Source organism: Hypanus sabinus, chromosome 2, assembly GCF_030144855.1.
Source record: "Hypanus sabinus isolate sHypSab1 chromosome 2, sHypSab1.hap1, whole genome shotgun sequence".
Lineage (NCBI taxonomy): Eukaryota > Metazoa > Chordata > Chondrichthyes > Myliobatiformes > Dasyatidae > Hypanus > Hypanus sabinus.
Genome location: NC_082707.1, coordinates 177332956 through 177345557, shown reverse-complemented (window position 1 = coordinate 177345557; position 12602 = coordinate 177332956). Strand labels below are relative to the sequence as shown.

At 41.5% G+C, this 12602-nt stretch overlaps 1 protein-coding gene across 1 annotated transcript in view; it reads right to left on the bottom strand.

Moving 5' to 3' along the window:
• LOC132387708 (rho-related GTP-binding protein RhoJ-like) overlaps nucleotides 1–12602 on the bottom strand; it is a 57556-nt gene that overhangs the window by 29922 nt on the left and 15032 nt on the right. The window contains exon 2 of the mRNA XM_059960069.1: nucleotides 5318–5376. Within this exon, the coding sequence (XP_059816052.1) occupies nucleotides 5318–5376 (59 nt within the window). The remainder of the gene's footprint in view (nucleotides 1–5317; nucleotides 5377–12602) is intronic.

The following is a 12602-nucleotide window of genomic DNA, read 5'->3' as shown; positions in this document are numbered from 1 at the left end:
GCAGTTGCCATTTTTAGGGAGAAATTACTTAGGAAGCTGAAAAGCTCTGAAAGCAGACAAGTCACCTGGACCAGATAATCTACGCCCCAGGGTTCTGAAAGAGGTAGCTAAAGAGATTGTGGAGGCATTAGTAATGATCTTTCTAGAATCACTAGTTTCTGTAATGGTTTTGGAGAAATGGAAAATTGCAAATGTCACTCCACTCTTCAAGAAGGGAGGGATGCAGAAGAAAGGGAATTTTAGGCAAGTTTTACTGACCTCAGTGGTTGGGAAGATGTTTGAGTTGATTGTTAAGGGTGAGATTTTGGGTTATTTGGAAGGCACATGATAAACTCAGCCTAAGTCAGCATGGTTTTCTTAAGGGAAAGTTCTGTCTGACAAATCTGTTGGAATTCTTTGAGGAAATAACAAGCAGGATAGACAAAGGAGATGGATGTTATATACTTGGATTTTCAAAAGGCTTTTGACAATGTGCCACACACGAGGCTGCTTAGCATGAGCCCGTGGTATTCCCGGAAAGGTATTAGTATGGATAGGATTGATTGGCAGAAGGCAAAGACTAGGAATAAAGGGGGCTTTTCTGATTGGCTGCCAGTGACTAGTGGTGTTCCGCAGAGGTCAGTGTTGGGATCGCCTCTATTTACGTTGCACATCAATGATATGGATGACGGAATTGATGGCTTTGTGGCCATGATAATGGACAATACGAAGAAAGGTAGACGGGCAGGTAGTGTTGTGACTGCAGAAGGTTTTAGACAGTTTAGGAGAATGGGCAAAAAAGTGGCAAATGGAATACAGCTGGGGTTCCCACCCTGGGATCCACGGACCCCTTGGTTAAAGTAGGGGTCCATGGCATGAAAAAACACAGAAACATAGAAAACCTACAGCACAATACAGGTCCTAAAAGGTTGGGAATCCCTGGAATACAGTGTTGAAAAGTCAGTGCATTTTGGTAGAAGGAATAAAAGTGTACACTGTCAGAAATCAGAGGTGCAAAGGGACTTGGAAGTCCTCGTGCAGGATTCCCTAAAGGTTAACTTGCAGGTTGAGTCAGCGTTGAGGAAGGCAAATGCAATGCTGACATTCATTTCGAGAGGGCTAGAATACAAAAACAGGGATGTAATGTTGAGGCTTCTTACAGCACTGGTGAGGCCTCACTTGGAGCACTGTGAGCAGCTTTAAGCCACTTATCGAAGAAAGGATGTGCTGACATTGCAGAGGGTTCAAAGGAAGTTCACGAAAATGATTTCAGGAATGAATGGGTTACATGAGAAACAAAGAGAATGAATAAGATAGAGGAAAAAAATTGCACGGATGATACTAGAATATATATTTGTTCATGGTTAATGACCTGACAGGGTTGACACCATGGCTAAACTAGAGACCTGGGTTAAACACAGGCAGAAGGGTGAACCCATTTAGGAGTGACACAGAAAGGTTGATAGATAATAATATTATCAGGGGAAAGCTGTATCAGAAGACCAAGGGCTGAATATTTTTGGTTAGAGTAAAGGGACTTTTATATCTCTGGGCATTTACTACAGCACATTAAAAACTCAGAGATATACAATAAAGCAGCTAAAATTAGATGACTGGAACAACTTTAATATACTTTAATATGGATACAAAATCAAAAAAAAAAATCATGGAGTGTTAGCATTCCTATAGAGAGGTTTGGCTGGGTAAATGAGCAAGAGTATGCTATCAGAATTCCAAGTACAAACCAATGTTTTACAAAACACTTCTGTTTGTAACAAATACCTGGCACAAAAATTGATTGATTAAAAACAATCAGAACAGAGCGCAGGAGATAATTAAACAGATATGCAAAAGGGAAGCAGAGAATATGATGAAAGATTAGTGACTAGCATAAATAGTCATCTTGCAAAAATGAAAAACTGTAAAAAGGATAGGAAAAATTTGTAACCATTTAGAAAGATGGAAGGTTGTCTTCTGGAGTCACGAATAAGGTACTCAATTAGAACTTTGCAGTGGTCTTCACAAACATAATGGCAAGTCTCTGCTTGATATTGTATACAATAATACCGACTTAATATCCTATTAACAATATTATTAATATAAAGGATTTAGATAGATTGTGAGAATAGGCAGAGGTGGCAGATGGAATATAGTGTAGAGAACTGCATGGCAATGCAGTTTGGTAGAAGGAATAAAGGTGTGGTTTATTTCCTAAATGTGGACAGAATTAAACAAAAAGGTGCAAAGGTATTTGTGAGTCCTCATAGGGAGAAGCGCTGTTGACGTTTCGGGCCGAGACCCTTCGTCAGGACTAACTGAAAGGAAAGATAGTAAGAGATTTGAAAGTAGTGGGGGGAGGGGGAAATGTGAAATGATAGGAGAAGACCGGAGGGAGTGGGATGAAGCTAAGAGCTGGAAAGGTGATTGGCGAAAGTGATACCGAGCTGGAGAAGGGAAAGGATCATGGGACGGGAGGCCTCGGGAGAAAGAAAGGGGGAGGGGAGCACCAGAGGGAGATGGAGAACAGGCAGAGTGATAGGCAGAGAGAGCGAAAGAAAAAAGGGAGGGGGGAAACAAAAATAAAACTAAATATATCAGGGATGGGGTAAGAAGGGGAGGAGGGGCATTAACGGAAGTTGGAGAAGTCAAAGTTCATGCCATCAGGTTGGAGGCTACCCAGCCGGTATATAAGGTGTTGTTCCTCCAACCTGAGTATGGCTTCACCTTGACAGTAGAGGAGGCCATGAATAGACATATCAGAATGGGAATGGGACGTGGAATTAAAATGTGTGGCCACTGGGAGATCCTGCTTTTTCTGGCGGACTGAGCGTCAGTGTTTCGCGAAACTGTCTCCCAGTCTGCATCGGGTCTCACCAATATATAAAAGTCCACACCGGGAGCACCGGACGCAGTATACCACACCAGCCGACTCACAGGTGAAGTGTCGCCTCACCTGGAAGGACTGGCTGGGGCCCTGAATGGTGGTGAGGGAGTAAGTGTAAGGGCAGGTGTAGCACTTGTATATATTATATTTTATCTTTTATTATTATTTTATTATATTAAATAAATAATATTTTATTATCTTTTATATATTGGTGAGACCCGATGCAGACTGGGAGACCGTTTCGCTGAACACCTATGCTCTGTCCGCCAGAGAAAACAGGATCTCCCAGTGGCCACACATTTTAATTCCACATCCCATTCCCATTCTGATATGTCTATCCATGGCCTCCTCTACTGTCAAGATGAAGCCACACTCAGGTTGGAGAAACAACACCTTATATACCGGCTGGGTAGCCTCCAACTTGATGGCATGAACACTGATTTCTCTAACTTCCGTTAATGCCCCTCCTCCCCTTCTTACCCCATCCCTGATATATTTAGTTTTTTTTTGTTTTTCTCCCCCTCCCTTTTCTTTCTTTCTCTCTTTTCCCATCACTCTGCCTGTTCTCCATCTCCATCTGGTGCTCCCCTCCCCCTTTCTTTCTCCCTAGACCTCCCATCCCATGATCCTTTCCCTTCTCTAGCTCTGTATCCCTTTTGCCAATTACCTGTCTGGCTCTCAGCTTTACCCCACCCCCTCTGGTCTTCTCCTATCATTTCGCATTTTCCCCTCCTTCTCCTACTTTCAAATCTCTTACTATCTTTCCTTTCAGTTAGTCCTGACGAAGGGTCTCAGCCCGAAACGTTGACAGCGCTTCTCCCTATAGATGCTGCCTGGCCTGCTGTGTTCCACCAGCATTTTGTGTGTGTTGCTTGAATTTCCAGCATCTGCAGACTTCCTTGTGTTTGTGAGTCCTCATGCAGGGTTTTCTAAAGGTTAAGTTGCAGGAATAGTCAGTGGTGAGGAAGGCAAATGCAATGTTAGCATTCATTTCAAGAGGACCAAGATACAAAATCAAGGATGTACTGCTGAGACTTTAGTCAGACTGCACTCAGAGTATTGTGAGCAGTCTTAGGCCCCTTATCTAAGAAAAGGTGTGCTGGCTCTGGAGAAATTCCAGAAGAGGTTCGTGAGAATGGTCCCTAGAATGAAAGGGTTAACATATGAGGAGCACTTGATCGCTCTGGGACTGTTCTCACTGGAATTTAGAAGAATGAGGGGGTATCTCACTGAAACCTATTAAATATTGAAAGGCCGAGAAAGAGCGGATGTGGTGGGGGTCTAGGACCAGAGGGCATAGCCTCACAATAGAGGAACGTCCATTTAAAACATTGATATCTTTAGCCAGAGTTTGGTGAATTTGTGGAATTCATTGTCACAGATGGCTGCGCACGCTGAGTCATAGGGTGTATTTAAGGAGGAGGCTGATAGGTTACTGAATATTCAGGGTGTCAAAGTTTACAGGGAGAAGACAGGAGAATGGGGTTGAGAGTTGAGGGGGTAATAAGTCAGCCATGATGGAATGGTGGAGCAGACTTGATGTGCCAAATGGCCTAATTCTGCTCCTATGTCTTATGGCCTTTTGGTCAAGTCCAGACAGAACGTTTTAGAACGTGATGGAGGGAGACAGTAATAGAGAGAGAACGCAAATGCCGAAGTGGAAAATTAAAGACAAATTTATCCATTACTATCCCCCCCTTTCCTCCTTTTTCTCTCCATCTATCGATGTATCTGCCTCTACAGAAGGTTATGAGAGACCAAGCAAAGGACCTGTATTTGAGATAACTGGCAAAGGAGCACCAAGAAAAACGTAGACTTCTCTTAGGATTGCGTAAATTTGCAATTCACTTTCTGAAAGTGTGATGTAATTAGAGACCAAAGGAAGTTTAATACAGCAACTTAACATGAGGAAGACTTAATAGGAGACCCATGGAGAAAAAGCTTGATTGCGGGAAAGTACTTCCAAAATGCCAGAACAGGCATTAACACCCAAAGTCCTCCCCTGTGATGTTCTGCAGCTGTACCAGTGGAATGCATCTGTGATGGGCAAGTTGAAATCTGACAGCATAGCTTGGTATATAGTACATTCAAACATCCAAACACACACGAACATAGCGAATTAAGTCTGAGTACTTGGATATGGATATTGTAAAAATAGGACTTTGAACTAAAGACAAAGTAATTTGTTGCATACGCAGACTTGGTAATTCATTTACAGTAGATTATCCTTAACTTTCAGTTCATCTAAACCCCCAGGATTCTGCCACTGTAAAACTAAAATTGTCTGTTTCAGTTATCTGGGTGATAAATATACAGTCAAAGTGTTACCATCCATTTAAGTGATTCCATTCTGATTACAAAACTGGATTTGCCACAAATAAGAAACATATCTAAGATTGACAGATGCAAGAATCCCAATATAAAGTAAAATATTTAGTTCAGCTTTGTCCATACCTGTCCTGCAGTATCATATAGACCAAGCAAATGCTGCTTTCCTCCAACGGTGATGGTTACTGCAAGGTAAAAGAATTAAGTTAATTGCTACTCACAGGATTATTTTCCCATGGATAGCAAGTAATGACTTGGGGCATAAAATATAAATGGTAAACAAGTTATTAGCTTTGAAACTGGGAATTGTTTATTATTGGAACATAAGCATTTATGTAAGCAGAGTTTTTTTCACTTTTACTCTCTCTATGATTCCACAATGTCTAATCTGTAGTTTATTTGATTTTAACTTGATCATTTTAAAGCAAATCATTTTCCAATTACATTTTTTATTTTCTGAAATAAATACAGGTATAATTTTATAACATTCAAATATGATTCTAATACTTCAAAAAGTTAAAATTTAGGCCCCTTACATATAATTCTTTCATATTTTTCAAATATCAGAAAAACAATAATCAATCCATCAAGTTAATTTTGCTGTCTGAGAAAGCTGATGTGATTAATACTGTCCAAAAAGAAAACAAAAGCTTGTAGAAATTCTTCATTCTAGAACAGCTGGTACACTTCCTTGAAGACATGATCACAACGTATTAAATCAGAATATTGTCCAAAGGGCAGAATTGGACAACCCCTCAAAAATGGCTGAAGTTGACTTACTCTATGAGGATATTAGACAAAGTGAAGACAGGCACATCTTTTAATATGGCCTTCAAAAGCAACAGCAACGTGCATAAAATGCTGGAGGAATTCAGCATGTCAAGCATCACCAATGGAAACGAACAAACACTCAATGCTTTGGGCCAAGACCCTTCTTCAAAAATAACAGATTGGCAGAATTGTTTGCAACTTTGCAGACATATCAGAAATTTCATTAACTATGTTGAGACAGACAATCCTCAATAAAATTTCTAATACTTTTTTAACCCTTGTTTTCAACTGTCTGTACCAATAAAAATGCCTATTTTAATCCCATCTGCCTGTACATCCCTCTATTCTCTGCCCGTTCAAGTGCCTGTCTAAATGCCTCTTCAACTCTGTTATTGTCTCTACTTGTATCACTTCTTTGGAAGTGTTTCACAGTCTATGTAAAGAAAAATATTGTCTCATATACCTTCTTTAAGCTTTCCCTCTCACCTTAAAGCTAGGCTCTCTTGTACTTGACGTCACTGCCCTCAGATAAAAAGACTATCAACTCTATCGATAGCCTGGATTTCCAGCATCTGTAGAATCTCACAATACTTTCCATAACTTATGTACTTCTATCAGGTCGCCCCTCAGCTTCCAATACTCCAGATCAAGGATCCAAGCATCACAATACTAATCTGGTATCTTTGCTGTAATACCCTGCCACTGGATGCCACAGACAAGTTCCTGGATTCCCTTTCAAAGATGGGGCACCTTGTGTCGTGGAGAACAATATAGCAATGTTCAAAAACAGCAGGAATCGCAGCCAAAGCGTCGTACAGGATGGAAACAAGCCCTTCGGTCTAACTCAGGCATGGGCAAACTACGGCCCGCGGGCTATATGCGGCCCGTTAAGCTTTTTAATCCGGCCCGCAGAACTTGATGAAATTATATTAATAAACCTTGTTAACGTTTTTTCCCCGCAATTCTGGCGTTTTCCCAATAGATGACGCACTCTATATACATTTGTGGCGACCCATTTCCTGGCACATCCGAACCGGTTCACAATTAGCCAGCGTTCCGGCTAAGGGAGATAGCCTGCGGGTATTTGCGAGCACAGAGCTTTGGAGCATCTGCGCCACGGGGGGGCAGGTTGAGGGAGGCTTAAAAGTGAGGCTGGGGATTTCGAATCAAGTTTTTTTCTTCGACTACAGTTACTGACTCCATGTCGTAATTTTAGCGCTGCATGTAGCACACAGCTACACATTGACCTTTGTTGAGGTGCAGCGTATTACTCTACATTTGCGCTTTACTCTTTGTTCGGCTCAACCTATTTGTGTGAACAGGCGTTCAGCGTCATGAACATCAACAAAGCCAGCCACAGATCCAAGTTAACTGACCAACACCTCAGATGCATCCTGAGAATCGCCACAACAAAACTAAATCCAGACTTTGATGCGCTGGCTAAAAAGGGAGACCAACAACACTGTTCCCACTGAAATTAAAAATAAGTTTCTTCATTGTGTTATGTAAAAAATGCATTTGAAAATATTTTTTTCAATAAGCCTTACATGTTACATGTCATTTTTGTTAAGTGATAGACATGAGTAGTGCGCAGGTGCACGTACGTTCTGAAAATAAAAAATGCGCTCCAGATCAAATAACGCGCTCCCCATACTGGCGCGCTGTCACTGTTCTGTCTTTGTGCTGGTCGTTGTTGAGTTTTGGCACAGAGGACAATTGAATAAGAAGGAGCAGGACAAGTAGACCTGCATCTCCTACCGTTTTTGAAATAAAGACAGTCAGGAGGAGAGTGATGATGATAATATCTTGAAGGATAACAGAATTTTCAGTGCTTTAAAATAATAACTGTTACTATTAAAAAAGCTGCATTTTATTCATTTAATTTTCAGTGTTTTAAAAGTCATTTCAATAAATAGCTAAATACCATGGGACTTCAAAGGCAGATATTTTATTGTAATGCATTTGTTCATTTTCAATTGAAATTAAAGCACATGTTTTCTACATATCCCATGATATTTTATTTTCTCTTATGAGGTGTATTACCAAAACACTCCGTCCATCTGCTCCTGGTCCGGCCCCCCCGTCAAATTTTAGAACCCTTTGTGGCCCACAAGTCAAAAAGTCACCCCTGGTCTAACTGGTTTATGTTGACAAACTTCCCACCTGCCTGCATTAGGCTGACATGCCCCTAAACCAGGGGCTCCCAACCTGGCGTCTGTGGACCCCTTGCTTTAATGGTATTGATCCATAGCATAAATAAAGTTAGGAACCCTTGCTCTAAACTTTTCCTATCTACGTACCTGTCCGAGTGTCTTTTAAATATTGTTAATGTACCTGCCTCAACCATTTCTTCTTGTAGCTCATTTGAAATACTGACCATTGTCTGGGTGAAGAAGTTGGCCCTGGGGTTCCTATTAAACCTCTCCCTTCCTAACTTAAACTTATGCCCTCAAATACTTTATTTCCCAACCCTGGGGGAAAAAAGACCTTATCTGTCCTTTCATAGTTTTATACAATGGTAGAAATTAATATATGAAGTATGAATGAAATCAAGATAATAAAGACAGCCATCCTTATTGGATCTCAGTTTTCCCTTGTATTTCAACAAGGGTGCAAAAGATAACAAAGAAGCATAAACTTGATATGAGGACTTGAGCTTCTTTTGCGTTGCCATGGGGTTAAACCTAGCTCCTGTCATTTACACTACTCATCAAGTTTATTAATTTAAGTTTATTAATTTAATCCACAAATCAAGTCCAACTACATGAAGCACTGGTACCCAACGCAACATTGCTGTAAAAACACCTTCATGTCCTTGCCAACAAGAGCATTTATTCCCATTCCTGGTTGAATGGTTCACACACGTCAGCTTTAAGAGGCCAGTAGAGAATCCATTTTCATGAATTATACACAGGCCACCAATGCAGAAACAACAAGTATCTTCCTCTAATCAACCAAGTGTGCTTTTACGATTATGTAGTCTTTAAATCCACATTTAAAATCCTCAAGTGCTAAGGACAATTTGAATAAGTCTATAGACCATTTACAGAAGCCACTGGACACCTGGCCCAGTAGTCAATGGTATCAAGCTAATTATGAAATCCTCTGCATATTTAATTAGCCCATAACCTTTATGTTTTCCTCAAAATATCAGAGCTCCACTGTACCAAAACAGCAGATGAAGAGCATTCAGAAAACTGGACCTACAATTCCGCTGTCTTAATTAGGCAAAAAGATTCAAAACCATCTAGAGATTCGAGGACTCCTGGAATTCAAGCCAAAAGACTAAAACGATTGCATATCAGTGGCCATTTTATTAGGTACACCTGTACATGGCTATTAAAGCAAATATCTAATTGGCCAATCATGTGGCAGCAACTCAATGCATAAACACATACAGTCGGCCTTCCTTATCCATGAGGGATTGGTTCCAGGACCCCTCATGGATACCAAAAAACGCGGATGCTCAAGTCCCTTATTCAATCTGTCTCAATGCGGTGGACCTTAGGACCCAGCGGAACCCCAGACTATTTAATCTGTGCGGTGCAGTGGACATTAGGACTCGGCTGCAGAAATCTGAATCCGCAGTGTTTCTGTTCACGAAAATAATCATGATCACGATTGAAAATAAAGTGGAAATAGTAAAGTGATCAGTAAGAGGTGAAATGCCATTGGTCACTGGAAAAGCATTAGGCTAGGTCGGTCAACAATCAGAACAATTTTAAAGGATAAAATGAGAAAGGCTCTGCCCCGATGAAAGCTACAATTGTTACTAAGCAACACAGTGGTTTAATTATTGGGTTTTGAGTTTTTGATCCTCCATATCAACCCGGCACGGTGGAGAGCGCGCTCGGGCGCAGTCTGTCACTGGATTGAAGCAGAGCTGAAACATATGTGGTTAAGTGTTTTATGTGCATAGAAAGATAAAATATACTATATACTAAGACAAACGTTTGACTGACGCTAAATAATACCGTATGTACCTGTTCCGACTTACTTCCGATTTTTTTCAATCCTAATCCACGATAACCCACACACATCCTCCCGTATACTTTAAATCATCTCTAGATTACTTATAATACCTAATATAATGTAAATACTATGTAAAAAGTTGTTATACTACATTGTTTAGGGAATAATGACAGGAAAAAAATAGTCTGTACATGCTTGAACAACAAGTGCTGGAAGAGCACTTCTGGGTTTTCGCGATTGGTTGAATTTGCGCACGCGGAATTTGCGGATAAGGAGGGCCGATTGTACAGACATGGTCAAGATGATCAGGTGCTGTTCAGACCAAACATGGGAACGGTGGAATGGTTGTTGGTGCCAAATGCAGTGGCTTCAGTATCTCAGAAACTGCTGATCTCCTGCAATTTTCATGCACAAGTCTCTCGAGTTTACAGAGAATGTGCAAAAAACACCAAAACAAAATCCGTGAACGGCAGTTCCCTGGGCAAAAACACCTTGCTAATGTGAGAGGTCGGAAGAGAATGGCTGGACTGGTTCAAGCTGACAGGAAGGCGACAGCAACTCAAATAACCACACATTACAACAGGTGTACAGAGGAGCGTCTCGGAATGCACAAGACATCAAATGTTGAAGTGGGTGGGCTACAGCAGCAGAAAACCCTCAACATACACGCAGTGGCCACTTTATTAGGTACAGGAGGCATCTAATAAAGTGGTTACTGATTGTATATCTGCATGCTGAATGCTGGAAAAGACGCCTTTGCCATTAAAATAAAAACTGTAGCACTATATGGACACACTACACCAGTCAAGGGGTATTGAAAAATTGAACTACTCGAGTCAAAACAAGATAGAGAATATAAATTGAAAATGAATTTACCAAAGATAAGAAGCAGCTTGTACTCTGGAATAGGAGTCGTCCATCCCTTCCCTCCTCCCACCTTATCTCAGCATTGGCAGCTGTCTCTTCTGTTGCCTGGGCCTCCCATACAAAACCACTCAATAAAAACTACCATTCAAAACAAAATTACCCAGAATCAAGATTGAAGGAATTACAATGATATCCAAGTGAATAAGAAAGGAAAAAAGAAGACGATAACTTGGCCTTAGTGCACTCTGCTGAATATTCTGAAAGAATACAAGCTACATGACTGAACTAAAGTGAAAAATTTGATCACAAAATGCGATTGACACTTGAGTATGATAAGTGCAGAAAACAAAATTAATTTACTGTCACCAGTGTACACTCAACACTGTAACACTCCCAGCTGTGCACAATAACAATTGTCGCTACTCCCGAAAACCTGACATATTGCAGAAAATGTATGGGCTTCAACTGCAATAGTAGATCTCAACAGGGAGAGGATGCTGGCAAACAAGGTGACGAGGCGCAGGTCATCTATTCAGTTGGCTCAGTCAATCTTCTGGTAATATCCCCTCCTCTCCTTTCTCCCTTTTTTCATTCCCCATTCTGGCTCCCCTCTTACCCTGCTTTTCTCTTCACTGCCCTCCGGTACCCTCCTCCTCCGTTTCTTCCACGTCCGCTCTCCTCTCCTATCAGGATCCTTTTTTTTCAGTCCTTTATCTCATCCACCTGTCACCACTCAGCTTCTCACTTTATCCTCCCCTGCCCCACCCACCGACCTTCCCCCTCACCTGGTCTCACCTGTTACCCCTGTACCCCATCACCTCCTACTCTGGCTTCTTCCTGTTTCCTTTCCAGTCTGGATTTATTTATTTATGTATTTATTGAGATGCAGCACGGAATAGGCCCTTCTGGCCCTTTCAGCCCCTCAGTCACCCCCGACTGAATCCTAGCCTAATCATGAGACAATTGTTTTTTTACAATGACCAACTAACCTACCAACTGGTACATCTTTGGACTGTGGGAGGAAACCGGAGCACCCAGAGGAAACGCACGCAGTCACGGAGTGAACATACAAACTCCTGACAGGCAGCAGAGGGAACTGAAACCAGGTTACCTCTGCTGTAAAGCACCGTGCTGACCATTACACTACCTTGCTGCCTGCCCCCGATGAAGGGTCTCGCCCTGAAACGTCAACTCTCCATAGATGCTGTCTGATCTGCTGAGTTCCATCAGCATTTTGTGTGTGTGTGTTTTTCATCAGAAGCTGCCTGACTTGCAGCCTTTCCGGCATTTCCTGTTTTAGGACCAAACAGTGCCACTTGCTTATTTAAGGCCTCTATCCTTCAACAGGGGGCCCAACACATCCGGATGCTCTCCTAAAAGGTCTACTCCTATTACCATCTTAGTGGTTGAAAACAGTACCATCCTATTTCCAATAATTAGTCCTTTGGGATTTTGTGAAAGATTGGGAAGATCCTTCACTGTGGGATCCCATTTAACATTTGATACTGTGAGTGGCAACCTACACTAGCCATGCCCAAAGAGGTTCAAAGGTTCATTTATTATCAAAGCATGTATCCGTATTCAACTCTGAACTCTGCCTTCTCCAGATAGCCACGAAACAAAGAACATGCAAGTCATTCAGAGAGAAACATCAAACCCACAACCCCCGTACAAAAAAAATAACAGAACATCAACCCCGCCAAACCCTCTCCCCTCACACAACAGAACGGAAAAGGAACAGATGTTAAAAAACACAGAATATAAAAACCACAAGTCTAAAAATGTCCACAATCCATAAACG